Raw genomic sequence first — 26,704 nt, 5'->3', positions numbered from 1 at the left:
ACTCACCGCAGCCCATACACACTGCTGAATCCCCCCAAGGCATGCACTCTCCGCAGCCCATACACACTGCAGCATCCGCTCAAGGCATGCACTCTCTGCAGCCCATACACACTGCACACTGCAGCATCCCCCCAAGGCATGTACTCTCCGCAGCCCATACACACTGCAGCATCCCCTCAAGGCATGCACTCTCCACAGCCCATACACACTGGAGCATCCCTCCAAAGCATGCACTCACCACAGCCTTACACACTGCAGCATACCCCCCCAAGGCATGCACTCTCCGCAGCCCATACACACTGCACACTGCAGCATGCCCCCAAAGCATGCACTCTCCATAGCCCATACACACTGCTGCACCCCCCCAAGGCATGCACTATCCCCAGCCCATACACACTGCAGCATCCCCAAAAGGCATGCACTCTCCACAGCCCATACACACTGCACACTGCAGCATCTGCCCAAGGCATGCACTCTGTGCAGCCCATACACACTGCACACTGCAGCATCCCCCCAAGGCATGCACTCTCCACAGCCCATTCGCACTGCACACTGCAGCATCCCCCCAAGGCATGCACTCTACGCAGCCCATACACACTGCAGCATCCCCCCAAGGCATGCATTCTACGCAGCCCATACACACTGCACACTGCAGCATCCCTCCAAGGCATGCACTCTCCGCAGCCCATACACACTGCACACTGCAGCATGCCCCCAAGGCATGCACTCGGCCGTCAGCCCACCGCCCTTCCTCCCCATGCTGCGTGCATGCTGCACACTGCAGATGCAGTGCATGGGCACCAACCCTACAAGGGAGGCACTCTCTACGCCCCCACGAGGAGGAAGGGCGATGGGGTGACGGCACATCCTGCAGCATCCCTCCAAGGCATGCACCTCAATATCAGCCGCACAACCCTTCCTTCCTTGGAGGCTGCACACACTGCACACTGCAGTATCCCTGCAAGGCAGGCACTCTCCGCAGCCCATACACACTGCAGCATCCCCCCAAGGCATGCACTCTCTGTAGCCCATACACACTGCACACTGCAGTATCCCTCCAAGGCATGCACTCTCCGCAGCCCATACACACTGCAGGATCCCCCCAAGGCATGCACTCTCTGCAGCCCATACACACTGCACACTGCAGCATGCCCCCAAGGCAGGCACTCTCTGCAGCCCATACACACTGCAGCATCCCCCCAAGGCATGCACTCTCCACAGCCCATACACACTGCAGCCTTCCCCCAAGGCATGCACTCTCCGCAGCCCATACACAGTGCACACTGCAGCATCCCCCAAGGCATGCACTCTTGCAGTCCATGCACACTGCACACTGCAACATCCCCCCAAGGCTTGCACTCTCCGCAGCCCATACACACTGCAGCATCCCCCCAAGGCATGCATTCTCCGCAGCCCATACACAGTGCACATTGCAGCATCCCCCCAAGGCATGCACTCTCTGCAGTCCATCTACACTGCACACTGCAGCATCCCTCCAAGGCATGCACTCTCCGCAGCCCATACACACTGCAACATCCCCCCAAGGCTTGCACTCTCCGCAGCCCATACACACTGCAGCATCCCTCCGAGGCATGCACTCTCCGCAGCCCATACACACTGGACACTGCAGCATGCCCCCAAGGCTTGCACTCTCCGCAGCCCATACACACTGCAGCATCCCCCCAAGGCATGCTCTCTCGGCAGCCCATACACAGTGCACACTGCAGCATCCCCCCAAGGCATGCACTCTCCGCAGCCCATACACACTGCACAATGCAGCATGCCCCCAAGGCATGCACTCTCCGCAGCCCATACACACTGCAGCATCCCCCCAAGGCATGCACTCTCCGCAGCCCATACACACTGCAGCATCCCCCCAAGGCATGCACTCTCTGCAGCCCATACACACTGCAGCATCCCCACAAGGCATGCACTCTCCGCAGCCCATACACACCGCAGCATCCCTCCAAAGCATGCACTCACCGCAGCCTTAGACACTGCAGCATACCCCCAATGCATGCACTCTCCGCAGCACATACACACTGCACACTGCAGCATGCCCCCAAGGCATGCACTCTTCACAGCCCATACACCCTGCACACTGCAGCATCCCCCCAAGGTATGCACTGTGTCCAGCCCATACACACTGCAGCATCCCCAAAAGGCATGCACTCTCCGCAGCCCATACACACTGCACACTGCAGCATCCGCCCAAGGCATGCACTCTCTGCAACCCATACACACTGCACACTGCAGCATGCCCCCAAGGCATGCACTCTCCACAGCCCATACACAGTGCACACTGCAGCATCCCCCCAAGGCATGCACTCTACGCAGCCCATGCACACTGCAGCATCCCCCCAAGGCATGCACTCTCCACAGCCCATACACACTGCACACTGCAGCATCCCTCCGAGGCATGCACTCTCTGCAGCCCATACACACTGCACACTGCAGCATGCCCCCAAGGCATGCACTCGGCCGTCAGCCCACCGCGCTTCCTCCCCATGCTGAGTGCATGCTGCACACTGCAGATGCAGTGCATGGGCACCAACCCTCCGAGGGAGGCACTCTCTACGCCCACACGACGAGGAAGGGCGATGGGCTGACGGCACACCCTGCAGCAAACCTCCAAGGCATGCACCTCAATATCAGCCGCACAACCCTTCCTTCCTTGGAGGCTGCACACAATGCACACTGCAGCATCCCTCCAAGGCAGGCACTCTCCGCAGCCCATACACTCTGAAGCATCCCTCCAAGCCATGCACTCTCCGCAGCCCATACACACTGCACACTGCAGCCTCCCTCCAAGGCAAGCACTCTCCGCAGCCCATACACACTGCAGCCTCCCTCCAAGCCATGCAGTCTTCGCAGCCCATAAACACTGCACACTGCAGCATCCCTCCAAGGCATGCCCTCTCTGCAGCCCATACACACTGCAGCCTCCCTTCAAGGCATGCACTCTTCTCAGCCCATACACACTGCAGCTTCCCTCCAAGCCATGCACTGTCCGCAGGCCATACACACTGCACACTGCAACATCCCTCCAAGGCAGGCACTCTCCCAGCCCATACATACTGCAGCCTCCCTACAAGGCATGCACGCTCCTCAGCCCATAAACACTGCACACTGCAGCATCCCTCCAAGGGATGCACTCTCTGCAGCCCATACACAGTGCAGCCTCCCTCCAAGGCATGCTCTCTCCGCAGCCCATACACACTGCACACTGCAGCATCCCTCCAAGGCATGTACTCTACGCAGCCCATACACACTGCAGCTTCCCTCCAAGCCATGCACTCCCCGCAGCCCATACACACTGCAGCATCCCTCCAAGGCAGGCACTCTCTGCAGCCCATACACACTGCAGCCTCCCTACAAGACATGCACGCTCCTCAGCCCATACACACAGCACACTGCAGCATCCCTCCAAGGGATGCACTCTCCGCAGCCCATACACAGTGCAGCCTCCCTCCAAGGCATGCACTCTCCGCAGCCCATACACATTGCACACTGCAGCATCCCTCCAAGGCATGTACTCTCCGCAGCCCATACACACTGCAGCATCCCCCCAAGGCATGCACTCTCCGCAGCCCATACACACTGCAGCATCCCTCCAAGGTATGTACTTCCCGCAGCCCATACACACTGCAGCATCCCCCCAAGGCATGCACCGTCCACCGACAGCTGCAGCACGCCCCCTCCCGTCCTGGACACACAGAATCACATACACAGAGACAACACACGGTACTCCCTCCCCCGCCTCCACCACATAGCCGCTGCGCACTCCTCTGCAACAACGTGCGGAGTGGTGAGGCCGCCGCGCGCACAGGCGCGCTCACGTGAAGTACCTGTGAGGTGCCGCTCTGGGGTGGCTGCGGTGTGCCTGGGGGCGGCGGATGCTGCGCGTGTCTGGGGTCAAGGAGAGGCAAACAAAGTCACAGACACTCGTACCCGGGCCTCTCCGGCGCACTATCACCTAACAATGTGCTCCTTCGTCACCCAGAGCACTGGGGCACACACTCCACCCCTGTCACACATCACACAGGCACTGTGCATCGGGCCTCCCCGGCGCGCACTGGCACCTAACCGTGCCCTCCTTCGCCATGCATAGCACCCGGGCACACCACTTCCACCCCTGGAACACACCACACAGGCACTGCATCGGGCCTCCCCGGCGCGCACTGGCACCTCACGGTGCCCTCCATCGCCATGCATAGCACCCGGGCACACCACTTCCACCCCTGGAACACACCACACAGGCACTGCATCGGGCCTCCCCGGCGCGCACTGGCACCTCACGGTGCCCTCCATCGCCATGCATAGCACCCGGGCACACCACTTCCACCCCTGGAACACACCACACAGGCACTGCATCGGGCCTCCCCGGCGCGCACTGGCACCTCACGGTGCCCTCCATCGCCATGCATAGCACCCGGGCACACCACTTCCACCCCTGGAACACACCACACAGGCACTGTGCATCGGGCCTCCCCGGCGCGCACTGGCACCTCACGGTGCCCTCCATCGCCATGCATAGCACCCGGGCACACCACTTCCACCCCTGGAACACACCACACAGGCACTGCATCGGGCCTCCCCGGAGCGCACTGGCACCTCACGGTGCCCTCCATCGCCATGCATAGCACGCGGGCACACCACTTCCACCCCTGGAACACACCACACAGGCACTGCATCGGGCCTCCCCGGAGCGCACTGGCACCTCACGGTGCCCTCCATCGCCATGCATAGCACCCGGGCACACCACTTCCACCCCTGGAACACACCACACAGGCACTGTGCATCGGGCCTCCCCGGAGCGCACTGGCACCTCACGGTGCCCTCCATCGCCATGCATAGCACCCGGGCACACCACTTCCACCCCTGGAACACACCACACAGGCACTGCATCGGGCCTCCCCGGCGCGCACTGGCACCTCACGGTGCCCTCCATCGCCATGCATAGCACCCGGGCACACCACTTCCACCCCTGGAACACACCACACAGGCACTGCATCGGGCCTCCCCGGCGCGCACTGGCACCTCACGGTGCCCTCCATCGCCATGCATAGCACCCGGGCACACCACTTCCACCCCTGGAACACACCACACAGGCACTGCATCGGGCCTCCCCGGAGCGCACTGGCACCTAACCGTGCCCTCCTTCGCCATGCATAGCACCCGGGCACACCACTTCCACCCCTGGAACACACCACACAGGCACTGCATCGGGCCTCCCCGGCGCGCACTGGCACCTCACGGTGCCCTCCATCGCCATGCATAGCACCCGGGCACACCACTTCCACCCCTGGAACACACCACACAGGCACTGCATCGGGCCTCCCCGGCGCGCACTGGCACCTCACGGTGCCCTCCATCGCCATGCATAGCACCCGGGCACACCACTTCCACCCCTGGAACACACCACACAGGCACTGCATCGGGCCTCCCCGGCGCGCACTGGCACCTCACGGTGCCCTCCATCGCCATGCATAGCACCCGGGCACACCACTTCCACCCCTGGAACACACCACACAGGCACTGCATCGGGCCTCCCCGGCGCGCACTGGCACCTCACGGTGCCCTCCATCGCCATGCATAGCACCCGGGCACACCACTTCCACCCCTGGAACACACCACACAGGCACTGCATCGGGCCTCCCCGGAGCGCACTGGCACCTAACCGTGCCCTCCTTCGCCATGCATAGCACCCGGGCACACCACTTCCACCCCTGGAACACACCACACAGGCACTGTGCATCGGGCCTCCCCGGCGCGCACTGGCACCTCACGGTGCCCTCCATCGCCATGCATAGCACCCGGGCACACCACTTCCACCCCTGGAACACACCACACAGGCACTGCATCGGGCCTCCCCGGAGCGCACTGGCACCTCACGGTGCCCTCCATCGCCATGCATAGCACTCGGGCACACCACTTCCACCCCTGGAACACACCACACAGGCACTGCATCGGGCCTCCCCGGAGCGCACTGGCACCTCACGGTGCCCTCCATCGCCATGCATAGCACTCGGGCACACCACTTCCACCCCTGGAACACACCACACAGGCACTGCATCGGGCCTCCCCGGAGCGCACTGGCACCTCACGGTGCCCTCCATCGCCATGCATAGCACCCGGGCACACCACTTCCACCCCTGGAACACACCACACAGGCACTGTGCATCGGGCCTCCCCGGAGCGCACTGGCACCTCACGGTGCCCTCCATCGCCATGCATAGCACCCGGGCACACCACTTCCACCCCTGGAACACACCACACAGGCACTGCATCGGGCCTCCCCGGAGCGCACTGGCACCTCACGGTGCCCTCCATCGCCATGCATAGCACCCGGGCACACCACTTCCACCCCTGGAACACACCACACAGGCACTGTGCATCGGGCCTCCCCGGAGCGCACTGGCACCTCACGGTGCCCTCCATCGCCATGCATAGCACCCGGGCACACCACTTCCACCCCTGGAACACACCACACAGGCACTGCATCGGGCCTCCCCGGCGCGCACTGGCACCTCACGGTGCCCTCCATCGCCATGCATAGCACCCGGGCACACCACTTCCACCCCTGGAACACACCACACAGGCACTGCATCGGGCCTCCCCGGCGCGCACTGGCACCTCACGGTGCCCTCCATCGCCATGCATAGCACCCGGGCACACCACTTCCACCCCTGGAACACACCACACAGGCACTGCATCGGGCCTCCCCGGAGCGCACTGGCACCTAACCGTGCCCTCCTTCGCCATGCATAGCACCCGGGCACACCACTTCCACCCCTGGAACACACCACACAGGCACTGCATCGGGCCTCCCCGGCGCGCACTGGCACCTCACGGTGCCCTCCATCGCCATGCATAGCACCCGGGCACACCACTTCCACCCCTGGAACACACCACACAGGCACTGCATCGGGCCTCCCCGGCGCGCACTGGCACCTCACGGTGCCCTCCATCGCCATGCATAGCACCCGGGCACACCACTTCCACCCCTGGAACACACCACACAGGCACTGCATCGGGCCTCCCCGGCGCGCACTGGCACCTCACGGTGCCCTCCATCGCCATGCATAGCACCCGGGCACACCACTTCCACCCCTGGAACACACCACACAGGCACTGCATCGGGCCTCCCCGGCGCGCACTGGCACCTCACGGTGCCCTCCATCGCCATGCATAGCACCCGGGCACACCACTTCCACCCCTGGAACACACCACACAGGCACTGCATCGGGCCTCCCCGGAGCGCACTGGCACCTAACCGTGCCCTCCTTCGCCATGCATAGCACCCGGGCACACCACTTCCACCCCTGGAACACACCACACAGGCACTGTGCATCGGGCCTCCCCGGCGCGCACTGGCACCTCACGGTGCCCTCCATCGCCATGCATAGCACCCGGGCACACCACTTCCACCCCTGGAACACACCACACAGGCACTGCATCGGGCCTCCCCGGAGCGCACTGGCACCTCACGGTGCCCTCCATCGCCATGCATAGCACTCGGGCACACCACTTCCACCCCTGGAACACACCACACAGGCACTGCATCGGGCCTCCCCGGAGCGCACTGGCACCTCACGGTGCCCTCCATCGCCATGCATAGCACTCGGGCACACCACTTCCACCCCTGGAACACACCACACAGGCACTGCATCGGGCCTCCCCGGAGCGCACTGGCACCTCACGGTGCCCTCCATCGCCATGCATAGCACCCGGGCACACCACTTCCACCCCTGGAACACACCACACAGGCACTGTGCATCGGGCCTCCCCGGAGCGCACTGGCACCTCACGGTGCCCTCCATCGCCATGCATAGCACCCGGGCACACCACTTCCACCCCTGGAACACACCACACAGGCACTGCATCGGGCCTCCCCGGCGCGCACTGGCACCTCACGGTGCCCTCCATCGCCATGCATAGCACCCGGGCACACCACTTCCACCCCTGGAACACACCACACAGGCACTGCATCGGGCCTCCCCGGAGCGCACTGGCACCTAACCGTGCCCTCCTTCGCCATGCATAGCACCCGGGCACACCACTTCCACCCCTGGAACACACCACACAGGCACTGCATCGGGCCTCCCCGGCGCGCACTGGCACCTCACGGTGCCCTCCATCGCCATGCATAGCACCCGGGCACACCACTTCCACCCCTGGAACACACCACACAGGCACTGCATCGGGCCTCCCCGGCGCGCACTGGCACCTCACGGTGCCCTCCATCGCCATGCATAGCACCCGGGCACACCACTTCCACCCCTGGAACACACCACACAGGCACTGCATCGGGCCTCCCCGGCGCGCACTGGCACCTCACGGTGCCCTCCATCGCCATGCATAGCACCCGGGCACACCACTTCCACCCCTGGAACACACCACACAGGCACTGTGCATCGGGCCTCCCCGGAGCGCACTGGCACCTCACGGTGCCCTCCATCGCCATGCATAGCACCCGGGCACACCACTTCCACCCCTGGAACACACCACACAGGCACTGCATCGGGCCTCCCCGGAGCGCACTGGCACCTAACCGTGCCCTCCTTCGCCATGCATAGCACCCGGGCACACCACTTCCACCCCTGGAACACACCACACAGGCACTGCATCGGGCCTCCCCGGAGCGCACTGGCACCTCACGGTGCCCTCCATCGCCATGCATAGCACCCGGGCACACCACTTCCACCCCTGGAACACACCACACAGGCACTGCATCGGGCCTCCCCGGCGCGCACTGGCACCTCACGGTGCCCTCCATCGCCATGCATAGCACCCGGGCACACACACCTCTTCCCCCAAGCCCATGAATGCTGCTGGGTCCGATGGATGAAGCGTAAAGCCCGAGCAGCGCCCGCACCGCGGCCCCCGTCTCCCCTGCCCGCCCCCCTCGGTGGATGCGCGCGACCTTGGACAGGGCACGCGACCTTCGAGCACACCGTGGATTTACAGGAGGGAACAAGCAGCACTTAGCCCCCGGGCCACCTCCTCATCCCCGAAGAGAGCCAGGGCTCCCAGTCCGCGGGGAGGGCGATGGGCAGCAGCCCGGGGCAGCGCTTCTATGGGCGCCAGGTGGCATGGATCTGGCTGTCGGGGTGTGCGTGGGACCTGGGTAGGACAGTGGTTGCACTGAACCTCACACTGCAGTACTTACTGCTCCCGCCATATCTGCATCGAATGCGGTGCTGGGACTTGTTTGTGGAGCGCTGGGGGTTGGTGGGAGGGGTGGTGGTGTGGAGGGTGTATGCATGGTGCAGGGGTGTGTGCATGGTGTGAGGGTGCGCCAGTGACTTTATAGATGGGATGGGTACTGACGTTTGGTGTTCAAGGGGGATGTGTTCAGGGGTGAGTACAGGGTGTTGGTGTGCAGGGGTTTGTGTGCGGGAAATTAGTGCAGTGTGTTGGTGTGCACATGGGTGGCGTGCAGGGGTTTGTGTGTAGGAGAGGAGTGCAGTGTGATGGTGTGCACATGGGTGGCGTGCAGGGGTTTGTGTGTAGGAAATGAGTGCAGTGTGTTGGTGTGCAGAGAGGTGGCGTGCAGGGTGTTGGTGTGAAGACTGATGGCATACAATGGGCTTTTGATTGGGTGGCTGTATTTATAGGGGTTGGTGTGCAAGGTTGGATGTATGGACGTGTAGTGTAGGAGGTTGGGATGCTGGGGGTTAGATTTCAGGGTGTTGGCGTGCAGGGTTTGGAGTACACAGGGTTTGTGTGTAGGGTTTGGAGTACAGGTGTGCAGGGTTTGGCGTACAGGGGATTGGTGTGCAGGAGGATGATTTGCAGGTGATTGGTGTGCAGAGTTTGGAGTACAGGGGGCTGGTGTGCAGGAGGATGGTTTGCAGGGGGTTGGTGTGCAGGGTTTGGCGCACAGGGTTGGTGTGCAGGGTTTGGAGTACAGGGGCTTGGTTGTGCAGGAGGATGGTTTGCAGGGGGTTGGTGTGCAGAGTTTGGCGCACAGGGTGCTGGTGTGCAGGGTTTGGAGTACAAGGGATTTGTGTGTATGGTTTGGAGTACAGTTGTGCAGGAGGATGCTTTGCAGGGGGTTGGTGAGCAGGGTTTGGAGCAGAGAGGGTTGGTGTGCAGGGTTTGGAGTACAGGGGGTTGGTGTGCAGGAGGATGGTTTGCAGGTGATTGGTTTGCAGGGTGCGGAGCCAGGGGCTGGTGTGCAGGGTTTGGCGCAGAGGGGGTTGGTGTGCAGGAGGATGGTTTGCAGAGGGTTGGTGTGCAGGAGGACGGTTTGCAGGGGGTTGATGTGCAGGGTTTGGCGCACAGGGGGTTAGTGTGCAGGGTTGGAGTACAGGGGGTTGGTGTGCAGGGTTTGGAGTACAGGGGGTTGGTCTACAGGGTTTGGAGTGCAGGGTGTGGGTATGAAGACTGGTGGCATACAAGGGGCTTTTGTTCGGGTTGTTGTATTCATAGGGGTTGGTGCGCAAGGTTGGGTGTATGGACGTGTAGTGTAGGGGGTTGGGCTTCTAGTGGTTAGTGTTCATGGGGTTGGTGTACAGGGTTTGGAGGACAGGGGGCTGGTGTGCAGGGATGGAGTACAGGGGGTTGGTGTGCAGGGTTTGGAGTACAGGGGGTTGGTGTGCAGGCTTTGGAGCACAGGGAGTTGGTGTGCAGGAGGATGTTTTGCAGGTGATTGGTGTGCAGGGTTTGGAGTACAGGGGGCTGGTGTGCAGAAGGATGGTTTGCAGGGGGTTGGTGTGCAGGGTTTGGAGCACAGGGGGTTGGTGTGCAGTGTTTGAAGTACAGGGGGTTGGGGTGCAGGAGGATGGTTTGCAGAGGGTTGGTGTGCAGCAGGATGGTTTTGCAGGGGGTTGGTGAGCAGGGTTTGAAGCACAGGGGGTTGGTGTGCAGGGTTTGGAGGACGGGGGTTGGTATGCAGGAGGATGGTTTGCAGAGGGTTGGTGTGCAGGAGGATGGTTTGCAGGGGGTTGGTGTGCAGGGTTTGGAGCACAGGGGGTTGGTGTGCAGGGTTTGGAGTACAGGGGTTTGGTCTACAGGGTTTGGAGTGCAGGGTGTTGGTGTGAAGACTGATGGCATATAAGGGGCTTTTGTTCGGGTTGGTGTATTCATATGGGTTGGTGCGCAAGGTTGGGTGTATGGACGTGTAGTGTAGGGGGTTGGGCTTCTAGGGGTTAGTGTTCAGGGGTTTGGTGTGCAGGGTTTGGAGTACAGGGGGTTAGTGTGCAGGGTTTGGAGTACAGGGGGTTGGGGTGCAGGGTTTGGAGTACAGGGGTTTGGTGTGCAGGGTTTGGATGTATGGACGTGTAGTGCAGGGGTTGGGCTGCTAAGGGGTAGTTTGCAGGGGGTTGGTGTGCAGTGGGTGGATCAGGTGGCTGTATACAGGGGCTGGTGTTCGCGGGTAGTTATATACAGTCCTACAGGGCACCATGGGTTACTGTTCAGGGGGTTGTACAGAGTTTGGAGTAGCGGGCCTGGTGTGCAGGAGGGCTACAGGGGACGGATGTGTAGGTGGTTGTAGGCACGGTGGCGGGTGGTTAGTTAGGTGGTTGGTGTACCATGGATTGATGTTCACTGCACAGGGGGAGCTGGCATACAGCACTGTATATGCTCAGAGTGTCTGCGGGGGTTGTGTGTGCACGGTGGGTTGGTGCATGTGGTAGTGAGTGCACAGGGAACACATGTGATGCTCTAAGAGTGAGAATGTGTCAGCTCACGTGTATGGTCTGTTCATTGGGAAGCCCAGGGCGCACTACCCGTTATATATATGCGGGTGTCGGGCTGAACCCCTGGACACGACGAATATACCAACATTCCTGCTTTACCTGTGTGATCCTGGTCAAATGGTTTTAAACCGTCGTGGACTCCTACTCTCCGCCTAGAAATTGACAATCTGTCTCACTGCCCGCTTGCATCGTGCACGCTGACCGGAGACAGCGGCTGAAAGCGGATGCTTGGCGCTAGAGACACGACTCCAGCAGGCACGATGCCGCCTTCACACTATTGGATACATAGAGCAGGGAACTTCCCTGCGCATCTCATCTGAGCGCTCTCCCACGCATGCCATCCTCCCCAGACACGGGAGCGCCCCCTCCCACCCGCACCCTCGTACGCACTGAGGTCAAGGGTCCCGGGGCCCCCTTTCTGTTGCCCACGGTTCTTTTGCAACAGCAACTAACACTGACAGACACTTGAACGAGTCCCTCGTCAGTAGCGCACGTGTGTCTGCTGGACAATTCCACTTCCTGCCCAGGACAGCCCTCGACCTAAGGCCCCTTCACAGTGTTTGCCCTCGCCCTGCTCTGTGACTCTACAGCCCCCCTTAATCTCCAGGATCAGACCACCTGGCTGTGTGTCTGAGACCTTACCCTGAGCCCCCGTGACTCTGTCCCAACCCCCGGGCCTCCTGCTTGGTCACAGCGTGCCACTCCGCTGGCCGTGCCACAGAACTTTACGATTCTCATGCAGTGTGCGACTTCTGCTGTAAAGCGCTCTAGCACCTTCGGGCACTGTCGGCGCTATATAAAACCGCAAATATAAACAAGTATCGGTAAACGACAAACATTCCCCTCCATAGCCACTCCCCCTCACTCCGGTGGCCACGGGGACCTCGTCTTGGAACTGACATCAGCTCCCGACCACCCTGGCCCAGATTATCTGACCCCTGGTAATTACGGCATCTCCCTGTGAATGAACCCGCACACTCGCCTTCAGTGAGAGTGCTAACGAGGGGTACAGGCTGGTGTAAGGGTTATATAAATCACAAACATATCTAGGGTGAAATATTTGGAATCTGCAGGGTGGTGGGTTGCACTGACCTAGGATTAAGCAATGAACCTAGCACCCCCCGCTGGGTGAGTGTGTTTGCACGAGCAGAAGTTCACTCACACCGGTGAAGTGTGGCTCCCAACCAGCGCGTCGTGGTGGCCATGCCCGGGTGTGGGCGTCTCTGACTGGCTGTGGGTTATCAGTGGGTTCATATTCTCAGTTTTGGATGTCTGTTTCCTCGAGTACGTGTCTGACCCAGTGAGCGGGGTTGTGTTCACTTCCATGCATCACTTTTGGTTGCCAGAGAAAGGGTTTGTTCCCACACATTTTATTCTGTCCCCATGACTTCTCCTCCACCGTGCGGGGTAGGGCTGTCATGAGTAGGTTGGTGGTCGCATTTGGTGGTTCTATGACCAGCAGGTAGTTTGGTTTACATGAGTTGGTTGATGTTCCTAAGAGGTTGTGGTGTGTAAATGAGTCGGTTGGTACTGAAAATAGTTGGTACATTGTGCCGTGAATGAGTTGGTGTTGTCATGGGGTACTTTGTGCCCCCTAGGGTGGTTGTATTTTCCCATGAGTGGGGCAGATTTGCCATGAATAGGTTGGTGTTCCCGGTAGTTGGTTGGTATTTGCATGAGTTGGTTGGTATTTGCATGAGTTGGTTGGCGTTCCCAGGATTTGGTTGGGGTTTACATGAGACGGTTAGTGTTCCAAGGAACTGTGTGGTGTTTACTTGCATCGATTGGTGTTCTGGGGGGTTTTGTGGTGTTTTACATGCATCGATTGGTGTTCTGTGGGGTTGTGTGGTGTGTACACGAGCCAGGTTGCATTCCAGGGAGTTCCATCAGGGGCTTGGTGTTCCAGTGAGGTTCTTTGTGTTCCCCCCGTATTGTGTGTGTATTTACGTGTAAATGTCCCCATGGTTGTGAAGCTGTTCTCATGGGTATGTTGCATTCCGTTCAGTGAGTGTCTGTTCCAGTAATATGCGCTGCTCCCATGAGTGGTTTTTGCCTTCTGTGAGGGGCTGCGAGACCCACAAGCAGATTTGTGCTCTCGTAAAGGGGAGTGTTTTGCAGTGGGTGAATGATTGTTAAGAGACACAGATCCCTGTTCCCATGAGTGGTTCCTATGGGTGAGATGGTGTTTCCATGAATAACTTAGGTTTCCCATAACTGTCTGTATGTTTGTTCCCATCAGTGGATGTCTGCATCGATGAGTGTCTGTTCTCATGAATGAGCACTGATTACAATGGATGGCTGTCTGTCCACGTGTTTGGGTATCTAGTCCCAAGAGTGGGTGTTGTGACAACCAGAGAGTGTCTCTTCGTATTCGTATCTGCTCCAATGAATGGGTTAGTCATTATTCTCATGAGACGGTGTCTGTTCCAATGTTAAGTTTCAGTTCTCGCAACTGGAGGTCTGTTCTCATGACTGGATGTCTGTTCCAATTGCTGGATATTCTTTGCTATGTATGCGTGCCTCTTCCCACCTATGAGAATACTTTCTCGAGCGTGTGACACTGTTCTTCTGGGGAGCGGGTGTCTGTTATGAAAGTAAGTGACAGTTCCCATGAGGAATGATGAATGAGTGTCTGCTCCTTGGGTGTCTGTTTCCCTGAGTATGTGTTCCAAAGAGCGGGAGTCTGTTTCAATGTGCGGGTGTCTTTTCTCATGATTGATTAAATGTTCTCATTGGTGTGTGCCTGCTTTCATGACGGTGTGCCTGTTCCTATGAATTAGCTTTCTTTTATGAGAAGGTGTCTGCTGTCACGAGCAGATGTCTGTTCACATGAGCAGGTGCATGTTTCCATGAGCGGGGGTGTCAGCTCCCACGAGTGGATCTCTGTTCCCATGAGTGGGGGCCTTTTCCCATGAGCCAGTGGCTGCTCCCATAGATAGGTGGCTGTCTGTGCTCAAGAGTGGATGTCTGTTCCATCAGTGGATGGTCGTCCCATGGGCTGGCCTCTGTTCCCATTAGTAGGTGTCTGTTCGCATGAGTGTGCCAGTTTCAACGAGCGGGTGTCTGCTCCCTCGCACTGTTACCTGCTTCTGTCTTTGAGTGTCTGCTCCGATGAGCAGGTGTCCCCCCATAAGTGGGAGGCCGTTCAATGAGTGGAGATCTACTCTCTTGCACTGGTGCTTAGTTCTTTTAATGAGTGTCTGGTCCTACCACCGGGTCTCTCCAGAATGAGCGGGTGTCTGTTCCCAAGGGGTGTCGGTTTTCAACAGCAGGTGTCTGCTCCTATTAGGGTGGGTGAATTTCAGTGAGCTGGGGTCTGCTGGTGCCGTGAATGGCTCTGTCAGTGATTGTCTGGCCCTATCAGTGGGTCTCTGTCCTTGAGCGGGTGTCTGTTCCCAAGGGGGTGTCTGTTTCAAACAGCAGGCGCCCACCTACCCCCCCCCCACCCCACCCCGGAGGCTCGGCCGTAGGAAGGAGACTAGCTTACCTGCCACCGTGTACCTGTCCAGGTAGTTCAGCACGTTTCCCACACTCAGGATCCCGGCGGCCGCCACGCTGGCCCGGCCCAGCTTCCGGGGCTTGTGTGGGGCGGGCGGTGGTGGTCCCAGCTCCGTGTCCGAGTCCTTCATCCTGCCCGAGAGAGTCTGCACCTCCTCGTCGTCCCCAGCCCCCGTGCAGCCGCTGCAGTCCGGGCTGCTCCCCGAGCTCTTGCTCTCCAGGCACATCATGGGCCCTTGGGCAGAGAGCCCTCGGGGCCCCAGGGCACAGCGATCCGGGTGCCAGGGGGAGCCACGGCCGCCACCGTTGGGGCGCAGAGAGGGGGCGCTGCTGGTGGAAAGGCAATGAATGGGGAGGTGGGTCCAGCTCTGGGCTTGGACTGTGCCCCTCAGCAGCCACCTGCCAGTGAGAGGGCAGTACTTGGACCCAAAGAGCCTGGTACTACTGCCCTGGTCAGCCCTTGTTCCTGTACCTCTGTCCTTACTCCGGCTCAGAACCACTTCCTCTGACCCTTAGCTGGTTCTGATATCTCTGGGCTGGCTGGTGCTGACACCAGGACCTCACACCCTTCCCTGGATCTGATATATGTCCTGCTCCTGGTGCCAGGGCCTCTCGCCCTTCCCTGGTTCACCCTGGGCTTGCTGGTCCTGTCTCTGGGTAGGCCGGTCCTCACACCCTTAACTAGACCTGTCTCTGCGTTGGCCGGTCCTCACACCCTTCCCTGGTCCTGTCCCTTGGTTGGCCGGTCCTCACACCCTTAACTAGACCTGTCTCTGCGTTGGCCGGTCCTCACACCCTTCCCTGGTCCTGTCCCTTGGTTGGCCGGTCCTCACACCCTTCCCTGGCCCAGTCTCTGGGTTGGCCGGTCCTCACACGCTTCCCTGGTCCTGTCTCTGGGTTGGCCGGTCCTCACACCCTTCCCTGGTCCTGTCTCTGGGTTGGCCGGTCCTCACACCCGTCCCTGGCCCTGTCTCTGGGTTGGCTGGTCCTCACACCCTTCCCTGGTCCTGTCTCTGGGTTGGCCGGTCCTCGCACCCTTCCCTGGTCCTGTCTCTGGGTTGGCTGGTCCTCACACCCTTCCCTGGTCCTGTCTCTGGGTTGGCCGGTCCTCACACCACTGGTCCTGTCTCTCTTCCCTGGCCCTGTCTCTGGGTTGGCCGGTCCTCACACCCGTCCCTGGCCCTGTCTCTGGGTTGGCCGGTCCTCACACCCGTCCGTGGCCCTGTCTCTGGGTTGGCCGGTCCTCACACCCGTCCCTGGTTGTGATGTATGTCCTGCTCCTGGTTCAGTGACGGTCCTGGGTGTGTTTAATCCCGGAGACCTCGGTGCTGTCCCTGGTTCTGGCCTCAGACTCTGCTCTCCCAGACTTGGGCGTCACTGGTTGCGGGGCCGCATCCCCAGCGTCGGGTGTCCCTCGTGCCTCCGGTTGTCCTGGTCTCGATGTCTTATTCCTGGTGGCACCGGAGCTCCTGGTTTTGCTAGCCCTGGCGTCGGAGCGCTGCCCTGGTGTTTCTACCCTTGTTCTGTATAGCTCCTCTCCCGCGGGTCCTGGCACCGCCCGAGCCCCTGGTCCGGAGCCGCTCCGCTGTTCCTGGTTCTGAATGGCTCCCAGAAGCCCCCGTCGTCGGCGCTGCACAGCCGGCTCCTGGCTCCTTTCTCTCAGGCCTGGCTCTAAAGCTGACAGATGCCGCAGCCCGGCCCCTCTCCTCGGCCCGCCTCTTCCCTCCTCTCTCCTCCCACCGCCTCCTCCCCCGGAGCCGCTGCACCTTCCACCCATCCTTCCTCTCCCTCCGGAGAGGCCGAAGCAGCGCGCGCTCCCGGTGCCGGCAGGCGGGCGGGTCCCCTCGGAGGGTCTGGGGGGGCTGGAGCCCTTGGGGCCCGCACAGCCTGTGCTTCAGTAATGTCCAACATACCGCCGAGGGCACTGCCCCCTGGTATCAGGAGTATACTGGGGTACTGCCAGCGCTTTAAGCGGGCAGGTACTCGGTACCTGCACTTTTCAATTTGAAAGCCAGAGTGCTTGCACTTCTCCACACCGGTGCATTACTTTCAACGGAAGAGTACCAGCAGTTCTTGTAGCAGCAGTTCTCAGCACTGGTGCATTCCTTTTAATTAGAGCGTACCGGTGCTTCTCAGCACCAGTGTAATGTCTTTAATGTGAGAGCAGCATGACTTCTCAGCACTATTGCATTACTTTTAATGGGAGCGTATCAGTAGTTCTCAGCCCGGGTTCATTACTTTTAATGGGAGCATACCAGTATGTCTCAGCACCGGTGCATTATTTTTAATGGGAGCATAGCAACACTTCTCATCACTGGTGCAATACTTTTAATGATGGCAGCGTAATAGCACTTCTCAGCACTGGTGCAATACTTTTAATGATGGCAGCGTAATAGCACTTCTCAGCACTGGTGCATTACTTTTAATGGAAGAGTACCAGAAGTTCTCGTAGCAGCACTTCTCAGCACTGGTGCATTACTTTCAATGAAAGCATACCAGAAGTTCTCGTAGCAGCAGTTCTGAGCACTGGTGCATTCTTTTTAATAGGAGCGTAGCAGCACTTCTCAGGACTGGTGCATTACTTTTAATGGGAGCGTATCAGTAGTTCTCAGCATTAGTGCATTATTTTTAATGGGAGCGTATCAGCAGTTCTCAGCCCGGGTGCATTACTTTTAATGAGAGCGAACCAGCACTTCTCAGCACTGGTGCATTACTTTTAATGGGAGTGTATCAGCAGTCCTCAGCACTAGTGCATTATTTTTAATGGGAGCGTAGTAGCACTTCTCAGCTGTGGTGCATTACTTTTAATGGGAGCGTATCAGCAGTTTTCAGCACGGGTGCATTACTTTTAATGGGAGCGAACCAGCACTTCTCAGAACTGGTGCATTACTTTCAATAGGAGCATAGTAGCACTTCTCAGCACTGGTGCATTATTTTTAATGGGAGCTTAGCAGCACTTCTCAGCACTGGTGCATTACTGTTAATGGGAGCATATCAGCAGTTCTCAGCACTAGTGCATTACTTTTAATGAGAGCGTACCCGTATGTCTTAGCGCATGTGCATTACTTTTAATGGGAGCATAGCATCACTTCTCAGCACTGGTGCAATAGTTTTAATCGAAGCGTACCAGCACTTCTCTGCACTGGCGCATTACTTTTATTTGGAGCGAACCAGCACTTCTCAGTACTGGTGCAATACTTTTAATGAGAGCGAACCAGCACTTCTCAGCACCGGTGCAATACGTTCAATGGGAGCTTAGCAGCACTTCTCAGGACTGGTGCATGACTTTTAATGGGGGCGTAGCAGCACTTCTCAGCAATGGTGCATTACTTTTAATGGGAGTGTATCAGCAGTTTTCAGCACAGGTGAATTACTTTTAATGGGAGCATACCAGTATGTCTCAGCACCGGTGCATTACTTTTAATGGGAGCATAGCAATACTTCTCATCACTGGTGCAATACTTTTAATGATGGCAGCTTAATAGCACTTCTCAGCACTGGTGTATTACTTTCAATGAAAGCATACCAGAAGTTCTCGTAGCAGCAGTTCTGAGCACTGGTGCATTCTTTTTAATTGGAGCGTAGCAGCACTTCTCAGCACTGGTGCATTACTTTTAATGGGAGCGTATCAGCGAGTTTTCAGCACAGGTGCATTACTTTTAATGGGAGCGTAGCAGCACTTCTCAGCACTGGTGCATTACTTTTAGTGGGAGCGTATCAGCAGTTATCAGCACCGGTGCATTACTTTTAATGGGAGCATACCAGTATGTCTCAGCACTGGTGCATTACTTTTAATGGAAGCATAGCAATACTTCTCATCACTGGTGCAATACTTTTAATGATGGCAGCTTAATAGCACTTCTCAGCACTGGTGTATTACTTTCAATAAAAGCATACCAGAAGTTCTCGTAGCAGCAGTTCTGAGCACTGGTGCATTCTTTTTAATTGGAGCGTAGCAGCACTTCTCAGCACTGGTGCATTACTTTTAATGAGAGCGTATCAGCAGTTCTCAGCATTAGTGCATTATTTTTAATGGGAGCATATCAGCAGTTCTCAGCCCAGGTGCATTACTTTTAATGGGAGCATAGCAACACTTCTCATCACTGGTGCAATACTTTTTATGATGACAGCATAATAACACTTCTCAGCACTGGTGCATTACTTTTAATGGGAGCGTACCAGAAGTTCTCGGCACTGTGCATTACTTTTAATGGGTACGTATCAGCAGTTCTCAGCATTAGTACATTATTTTTAATGGGAGCGTATCAGCAGTTCTCAGCACGGGTGCATTACTTTTAATGGGAGCGAACCAGCACTTCTCAGCACTGGTGCATTACTTTCAATGGGAGCGTAGTAGCACTTCTCAGCACTGGTGCAATACTTTTAATGGGAGCATATCAGCAGTTCTCAGCACTAGTGCATTACTTTTAATGAGAGCGTACCCGTATGTCTTGGCGCTTGTGCATTACTTTTAATGGGAGCATAGCATCACTTCTCAGCACTGGTGCAATAGTTTTAATCGAAGCGTACCAGCACTTCTCTGCACTGGTGCATTACTTTTATTTGGAGCGTGCCAGCACTTCTCAGTACTGGTGCAATACTTTTAATGAGAGCGAACCAGCACTTCTCAGCACCGGTGCAATACGTTCAATGGGAGCTTAGCAGCACTTCTCAGGACTGGTGCATGACTTTTAATGGGAGCGTAGCAGCACTTCTCAGCACTGGTGCATTACTTTTAATGGGAGCGTATCAGCAGTTTTCAGCACAGGTGAATTACTTTTAATGGGAGCATACCAGTATGTCTCAGCACCGGTGCATTACTTTTAATGGGAGCATAGCAATACTTCTCATCACTGGTGCAATACTTTTAATGATGGCAGCTTAATAGCACTTCTCAGCACTGGTGTATTACTTTCAATGAAAGCATACCAGAAGTTCTCGTAGCAGCAGTTCTGAGCACTGGTGCATTATTCTTAATTGGAACGTAGCAGCACTTCTCAGCACTGGTGCATTACTTTTAATGGGAGAGTATCAGCGAATTTTCAGCACAGGTGCATGACTATTAATGGGAGCGTAGCAGCACTTCTCAGCACTGGTGCATTACTTTTAGTGGGAGCGTATCAGCAGTTCTCAGCACAGGTGCATTACTTTTAATGGGAGCATACCAGTATGTCTCAGCACCGGTGCATTACTTTTAATGGGAGCATAGCAATACTTCTCATCACTGGTGCAATACTTTTAATGATGGCAGCTTAATAGCACTTCTCAGCACTGGTGTATTACTTTCAATGAAAGCATACCAGAAGTTCTCGTAGCAGCAGTTCTGAGCACTGGTGCATTCTTTTTAATTGGAGCGTAGCAGCACTTCTCAGCCCAGGTTCATTACTTTTAATGGGAGCATAGCAACACTTCTCATCACTAGTGCAATACTTTTTATGATGGCAGCATAATAACACTTCTCAGCACTGGTGCATTACTTTTAATGGGAGCGTACCAGAAGTTCTCGGCACTGTGCATTACTTTTAATGGGAGCGTATCAGCAGTTCTCAGCATTAGTGCATTATTTTTAATGGAAGCGTATCAGCAGTTCTCAGCACAGGTGCATTAATTTTAATGGGAGCGAACCAGCACTTCTCAGCACTGGTGCATTACTTTCAATGGGAGCGTAGTAGCACTTCTCAGCACTGGTGCAATACTTTTAATGGGAGCGTAGCAGCACTTCTCAGCACTGGTGCATTACTTTTAATGGGAGCGTAACAGCAGTTCTCAGCACGGGTGCATTACTTTTAATGGGAGCGAACCAGCACTTCTCAGCACTGGTGCATTACTTTCAATGGGAACATAGTAGCACTTCTCAGCACTGGTGCATTATTTTTAATGGGAGCATAGCAGCACTTCTCAGCACTGGTGCATTACTGTTAATGGGAGCCTATCAGCAGTTCTCAGCACTGGTGCATTACTTTTAATGGAAGCATACCAGGACTGCTCAGCACTGGTTCATTACTTTTAATGGGAGTGTGGCAGCACTTCTCAGTACTGCTGCAATACTTTTAATGAGAACAAGCCACAATTCTCAGCACCAGTGCAATACTTTTAATGGGAGCATAGCATCACTTCTCAGGACTGGTGCATGGCTTTTAATGGGAGCGTAGCAGCACATCTCAGCACTGGTGCATTACTTTTAATGGGAGTGTATCAGCAGTTCTCAGCACCAGTGCATTACTTTTAATCGGAGCGTAGCAGCACTTCTCAGGACTGGTGCATTACCTTTAATTGGAGCGTAGCAGCACTTCTCAGGACTGGTGCATTACCTTTAATTGGAGCGTAGCAGCACTTCTAAGGACTGGTGCATGACTTTTAATGGGAGCGTAGCAGCACTTCTCAGGACTGGTGCATTACCTTTAATGGGGGCGTATCAGCAGTTCTCAGCAAGGGTGCATTACTTTTAATGGGAGCGTATCAGCAGTTCTCAGCACCGGTGCAATACTTTTAATTAAAGCGGACCAGCACTTCTCAGCACCGGTGCAATAATTTTAATGGGAGCGTACCAGCACTTCTCAGCACTGGTGCATTACTTTTAATGGGAGCAAACCAGAAGTTCTCGTAGCAGCAGTTCTGAGCACTGGTGCATTATTTTTAATGGGAGCGTAGCAGCACTTCTCAGGACTGGTGCATTACTTTTAATGGGCGCGTATCAGTAGTTCTCAGCATTAGTGCATTATTTTTAATGGGGGCGTATCAGCAGTTCTCAGCCCGGGTGCATTACTTTTAATGAGAGTGTATCAGCAGTTCTTAGCACGGGTGCATTACTTTTAATGAGAGCGAACCAGCACTTCTCAGCACTGGTGCATTACTTTCAATGGGAGCGCAGCAGAACTTCTCAGCAGTGGTGCATTACTTTTAATTGGAGCGTGCCAGCACTTCTCAGTACTGGTGCAATACTTTTAATGAGAGCGAACCAGCACTTCTCAGCACCGGTGCAATACGTTCAATGGGAGCTTAGCAGCACTTCTCAGGACTGGTGCATGACTTTTAAGGGAGCGTAGCAGCACTTCTCAGCACTGGTGCATTACTTTTAATGGGAGCGTATCAGCAGTTTTCAGCACAGGTGAATTACTTTTAATGGGAGCATACCAGTATGTCTCAGCACAGGTGCATTACTTTTAATGGGAGCATAGCAATACTTCTCATCACTGGTGCAATACTTTTAATGATGGCAGCTTAATAGCACTTCTCAGCACTGGTGTATTACTTTCAATGAAAGCATACCAGAAGTTCTCGTAGCAGCAGTTCTGAGCACTGGTGCATTCTTTTTAATTGGAGCATAGCAGCACTTCCCAGCACTGGTGCATTACTTTTAATGGGAGCATATCAGCGAGTTTTCAGCACAGGTGCATTACTTTTAATGGGAGCGTATCAGCACTTCTCAGCACTGGTGCATTACTTTTAGTGGGAGCGTATCAGCAGTTCTCAGCACCGGTGCATTACTTTTAATGGGAGCATACCAGTATGTCTGAGCACCGGTGCATTACTTTTAATGGAAGCATAGCAATACTTCTCATCACTGGTGCAATACTGTTACTGATGGCAGCTTAATAGCACTTCTCAGCACTGGTGTATTACTTTAAATGAAAGCATACCAGAAGTTCTCGTAGCAGCAGTTCCGAGCACTGGTGCATTCTTTTTAATTGGAGCGTAGCAGCACTTCTCAGCCCGGGTGCATTACTTTTAATGAGAGTGTATCAGCAGTTCTTAGCACGGGTGCATTACTTTTAATGAGAGCGAACCAGCACTTCTCAGCACTGGTGCATTACTTTCAATGGGAGCGCAGCAGAACTTCTCAGCAGTGGTGCATTACTTTTAATTGGAGCGTGCCAGCACTTCTCAGTACTGGTGCAATACTTTTAATGAGAGCGAACCAGCACTTCTCAGCACCGGTGCAATACGTTCAATGGGAGCTTAGCAGCACTTCTCAGGACTGGTGCATGACTTTTAAGGGAGCGTAGCAGCACTTCTCAGCACTGGTGCATTACTTTTAATGGGAGCGTATCAGCAGTTTTCAGCACAGGTGAATTACTTTTAATGGGAGCATACCAGTATGTCTCAGCACCGGTGCATTACTTTTAATGGGAGCATAGCAATACTTCTCATCACTGGTGCAATACTTTTAATGATGGCAGCTTAATAGCACTTCTCAGCACTGGTGTATTACTTTCAATGAAAGCATACCAGAAGTTCTCGTAGCAGCAGTTCTGAGCACTGGTGCATTCTTTTTAATTGGAGCATAGCAGCACTTCCCAGCACTGGTGCATTACTTTCAATGGGAGCGCAGCAGAACTTCTCAGCAGTGGTGCATTACTTTTAATTGGAGCGTGCCAGCACTTCTCAGTACTGGTGCAATACTTTTAATGAGAGCGAACCAGCACTTCTCAGCACCGGTGCAATACGTTCAATGGGAGCTTAGCAGCACTTCTCAGGACTGGTGCATGACTTTTAAGGGAGCGTAGCAGCACTTCTCAGCACTGGTGCATTACTTTTAATGGGAGCGTATCAGCAGTTTTCAGCACAGGTGAATTACTTTTAATGGGAGCATACCAGTATGTCTCAGCACCGGTGCATTACTTTTAATGGGAGCATAGCAATACTTCTCATCACTGGTGCAATACTTTTAATGATGGCAGCTTAATAGCACTTCTCAGCACTGGTGTATTACTTTCAATGAAAGCATACCAGAAGTTCTCGTAGCAGCAGTTCTGAGCACTGGTGCATTCTTTTTAATTGGAGCATAGCAGCACTTCCCAGCACTGGTGCATTACTTTTAATGGGAGCATATCAGCGAGTTTTCAGCACAGGTGCATTACTTTTAATGGGAGCGTATCAGCACTTCTCAGCACTGGTGCATTACTTTTAGTGGGAGCGTATCAGCAGTTCTCAGCACCGGTGCATTACTTTTAATGGGAGCATACCAGTATGTCTGAGCACCGGTGCATTACTTTTAATGGAAGCATAGCAATACTTCTCATCACTGGTGCAATACTGTTACTGATGGCAGCTTAATAGCACTTCTCAGCACTGGTGTATTACTTTAAATGAAAGCATACCAGAAGTTCTCGTAGCAGCAGTTCCGAGCACTGGTGCATTCTTTTTAATTGGAGCGTAGCAGCACTTCTCAGCACTGGTGCATTACTTTTAATGAGAGCGTATCAGCAGTTCTCAGCATTAGTGCATTATTTTTAATGGGAGCATATCAGCAGTTCTCAGCCCAGGTGCATTACTTTTAATGGGAGCATAGCTACACTTCTCATCACGGGTGCAATACTTTTTATGATGGCAGCATAATAACACTTCTCAGCACTGGTGCATTACTTTTAATGGGAGCGTACCAGAAGTTCTCGGCACTGTGCATTACTTTTAATGGGAGCGTATCAGCAGTTCTCAGCATTAGTGCATTATTTTTAATTGGAGCGTATCAGCAGTTCTCAGCACGGGTGCATTACTTTTAATGGGAGCGAACCAGCACTTCTCAGCACTGGTGCATTACTTTCAATGGGAGGGTAGTAGCACTTCTCAGCACTGGTGCAATACTTTTAATGGGAGCGTAGCAGCACTTCTCAGCACTGGTGCATTACTTTTAATGGGAGCGTATTAGCAGTTCTCAGCACTAGTGCATTATTTTTAATGGGAGCGTAGTAGCACTTCTCAGCTGTCGTGCATTACTTTTAATGGGAGCGTAACAGCAGTTCTCAGCACGGGTGCATTACTTTTAATGGGAGCGAACCAGCACTTCTCAGCACTGGTGCATTATTTTTAATGGGAGCGTAGCAGCACTTCTCAGCACTGGTGCATTACTGTTAATGGGAGCCTATCAGCAGTTCCCAGCACTGGTGCATTACTTTTAATGGAAGCATACCAGGACAGCTCAGCACTGGTTCATTACTTTTAATGGGAGTGTGGCAGCACTTCTCAGTACTGCTGCAATACTTTTAATGAGAGCAAGCCACACTTCTCAGCACCGGTGCAATACTTTTAATGGGAGCATAGCATCACTTCTCAGGACTGGTGCATGGCTTTTAATGGGAGCGTAGCAGCACTTCTCAGCACTGGTGCATTACTTTTAATGGGAGTGTATCAGCAGTTCTCAGCACCAGTGCATTACTTTTAATGGGAGCGTAGCAGCACTTCTCAGGACTGGTGCATTACCTTTAATTGGAGCGTAGCAGCACTTCTAAGGACTGGTGCATGACTTTTAATGGGAGCGTAGAAGCACTTCTCAGGACTGGTGCATTACCTTTAATGGGGGCGTATCAGCAGTTCTCAGCAAGGGTGCATTACTTTTAATGGGAGCGTATCAGCAGTTCTCAGCACCGGTGCAATACTTTTAATTGAAGCGGACCAGCACTTCTCAGCACCGGTGCAATAATTTTAATGGGAGCGTACCAGCACTTCTCAGCACTGGTGCATTACTTTTAATGGGAGCAAACCAGCACTTCTTAGCACCGGTGCAATACTTTTAATTGAAGCGGACCAGCACTTCTCAGCACCGGTGCAATACTTTTAATTGAAGCGGACCAGCACTTCTCAGCACCGGTGCAATAATTTTAATGGGAGCGTACCAGCACCTCTCAGCACTGGTGCATTACTTTTAATGGGAGCAAGCCAGCACTTCTCAGTACTTGTGCAATACTTTTAATTGAAGCGGACCAGCACTTCTCAGCACTGGTGCAATACTTTTAATGGGAGTGTACCAGCACGTCTCATCACTGTTGGTTTACTTTTAAAGGGAGCATACCAGCACTTCTCAGTACTTGTGCAACACTTTTAATGAGAACGAACCAGCACTTCTCAGCACTGGTGCATTACTTTTAATGGGAGCGTACTAGCATTTCTCAGTAGCAAACAGATACTCTTGGATAGTGATTGGACTGCTGTGCTTGTAGTATTATTTACAGAGTATGCTATTGGTTTTGCGCACATTAGCCTCTAGTTCCAGGAATGTGTTAGGGTAATGGTGTCAGTAGTATCACCGACAGGCAGAGGTGTTGCTACATTCTCTTCCTATTGCTCATCGGTGATGCTACTGGCTGGCACTCGCCCTGTGCCTGTCAGGAAACCTGCGAATTCTAAAGGAACAATGGTCCTTGAATTAAATAAGATGAACGTAATAATAATAGAGTTACAATGAAATCTATGAAAACAGGTGAATAAATTATCTCAAAATAGTATTTGCATTTATTAAATAGACAACTGGGGAAACGAAAAACATTAAAAGCAACCATCTTCAGGCAAGTTCATTGTGACATGACAGAAATACAGAATAAGCCTCATACATATGTTACCCATGCTCATACACATTAACTTAGTAACAACACTGTGAGTCAGGGAACTTTAGTCAACAACGTTTCGATCTCACATTTAGTACAGGGATCATCATCAGGACATGGGATGTGCCTGAGAGACTGAGAAATGGTGCTTAAGCAGCCAAGACCTGTATAAATATC

At 54.8% G+C, this 26,704-nt stretch overlaps 1 protein-coding gene across 1 annotated transcript in view; it reads right to left on the bottom strand.

Moving 5' to 3' along the window:
• LOC138286528 (sphingosine-1-phosphate transporter SPNS2-like) overlaps positions 1–16,897 on the bottom strand; it is a 283,111-nt gene extending 266,214 nt beyond the window's left edge. Inside the window, exon 1 of the mRNA XM_069226889.1 lies at positions 15,196–16,897. Within this exon, the coding sequence (XP_069082990.1) occupies positions 15,196–15,436 (241 nt within the window). The 5' untranslated portion in view covers positions 15,437–16,897. The remainder of the gene's footprint in view (positions 1–15,195) is intronic.
• Positions 16,898–26,704: the final 9,807 nt, after the last annotated feature.

Source organism: Pleurodeles waltl, chromosome 3_2 (assembly GCF_031143425.1).
Source record: "Pleurodeles waltl isolate 20211129_DDA chromosome 3_2, aPleWal1.hap1.20221129, whole genome shotgun sequence".
NCBI classification, from domain to species: domain Eukaryota; kingdom Metazoa; phylum Chordata; class Amphibia; order Caudata; family Salamandridae; genus Pleurodeles; species Pleurodeles waltl.
Note: the sequence above shows the minus strand (reverse complement) of the source record. Positions and strands in the feature narration are given on the sequence as shown.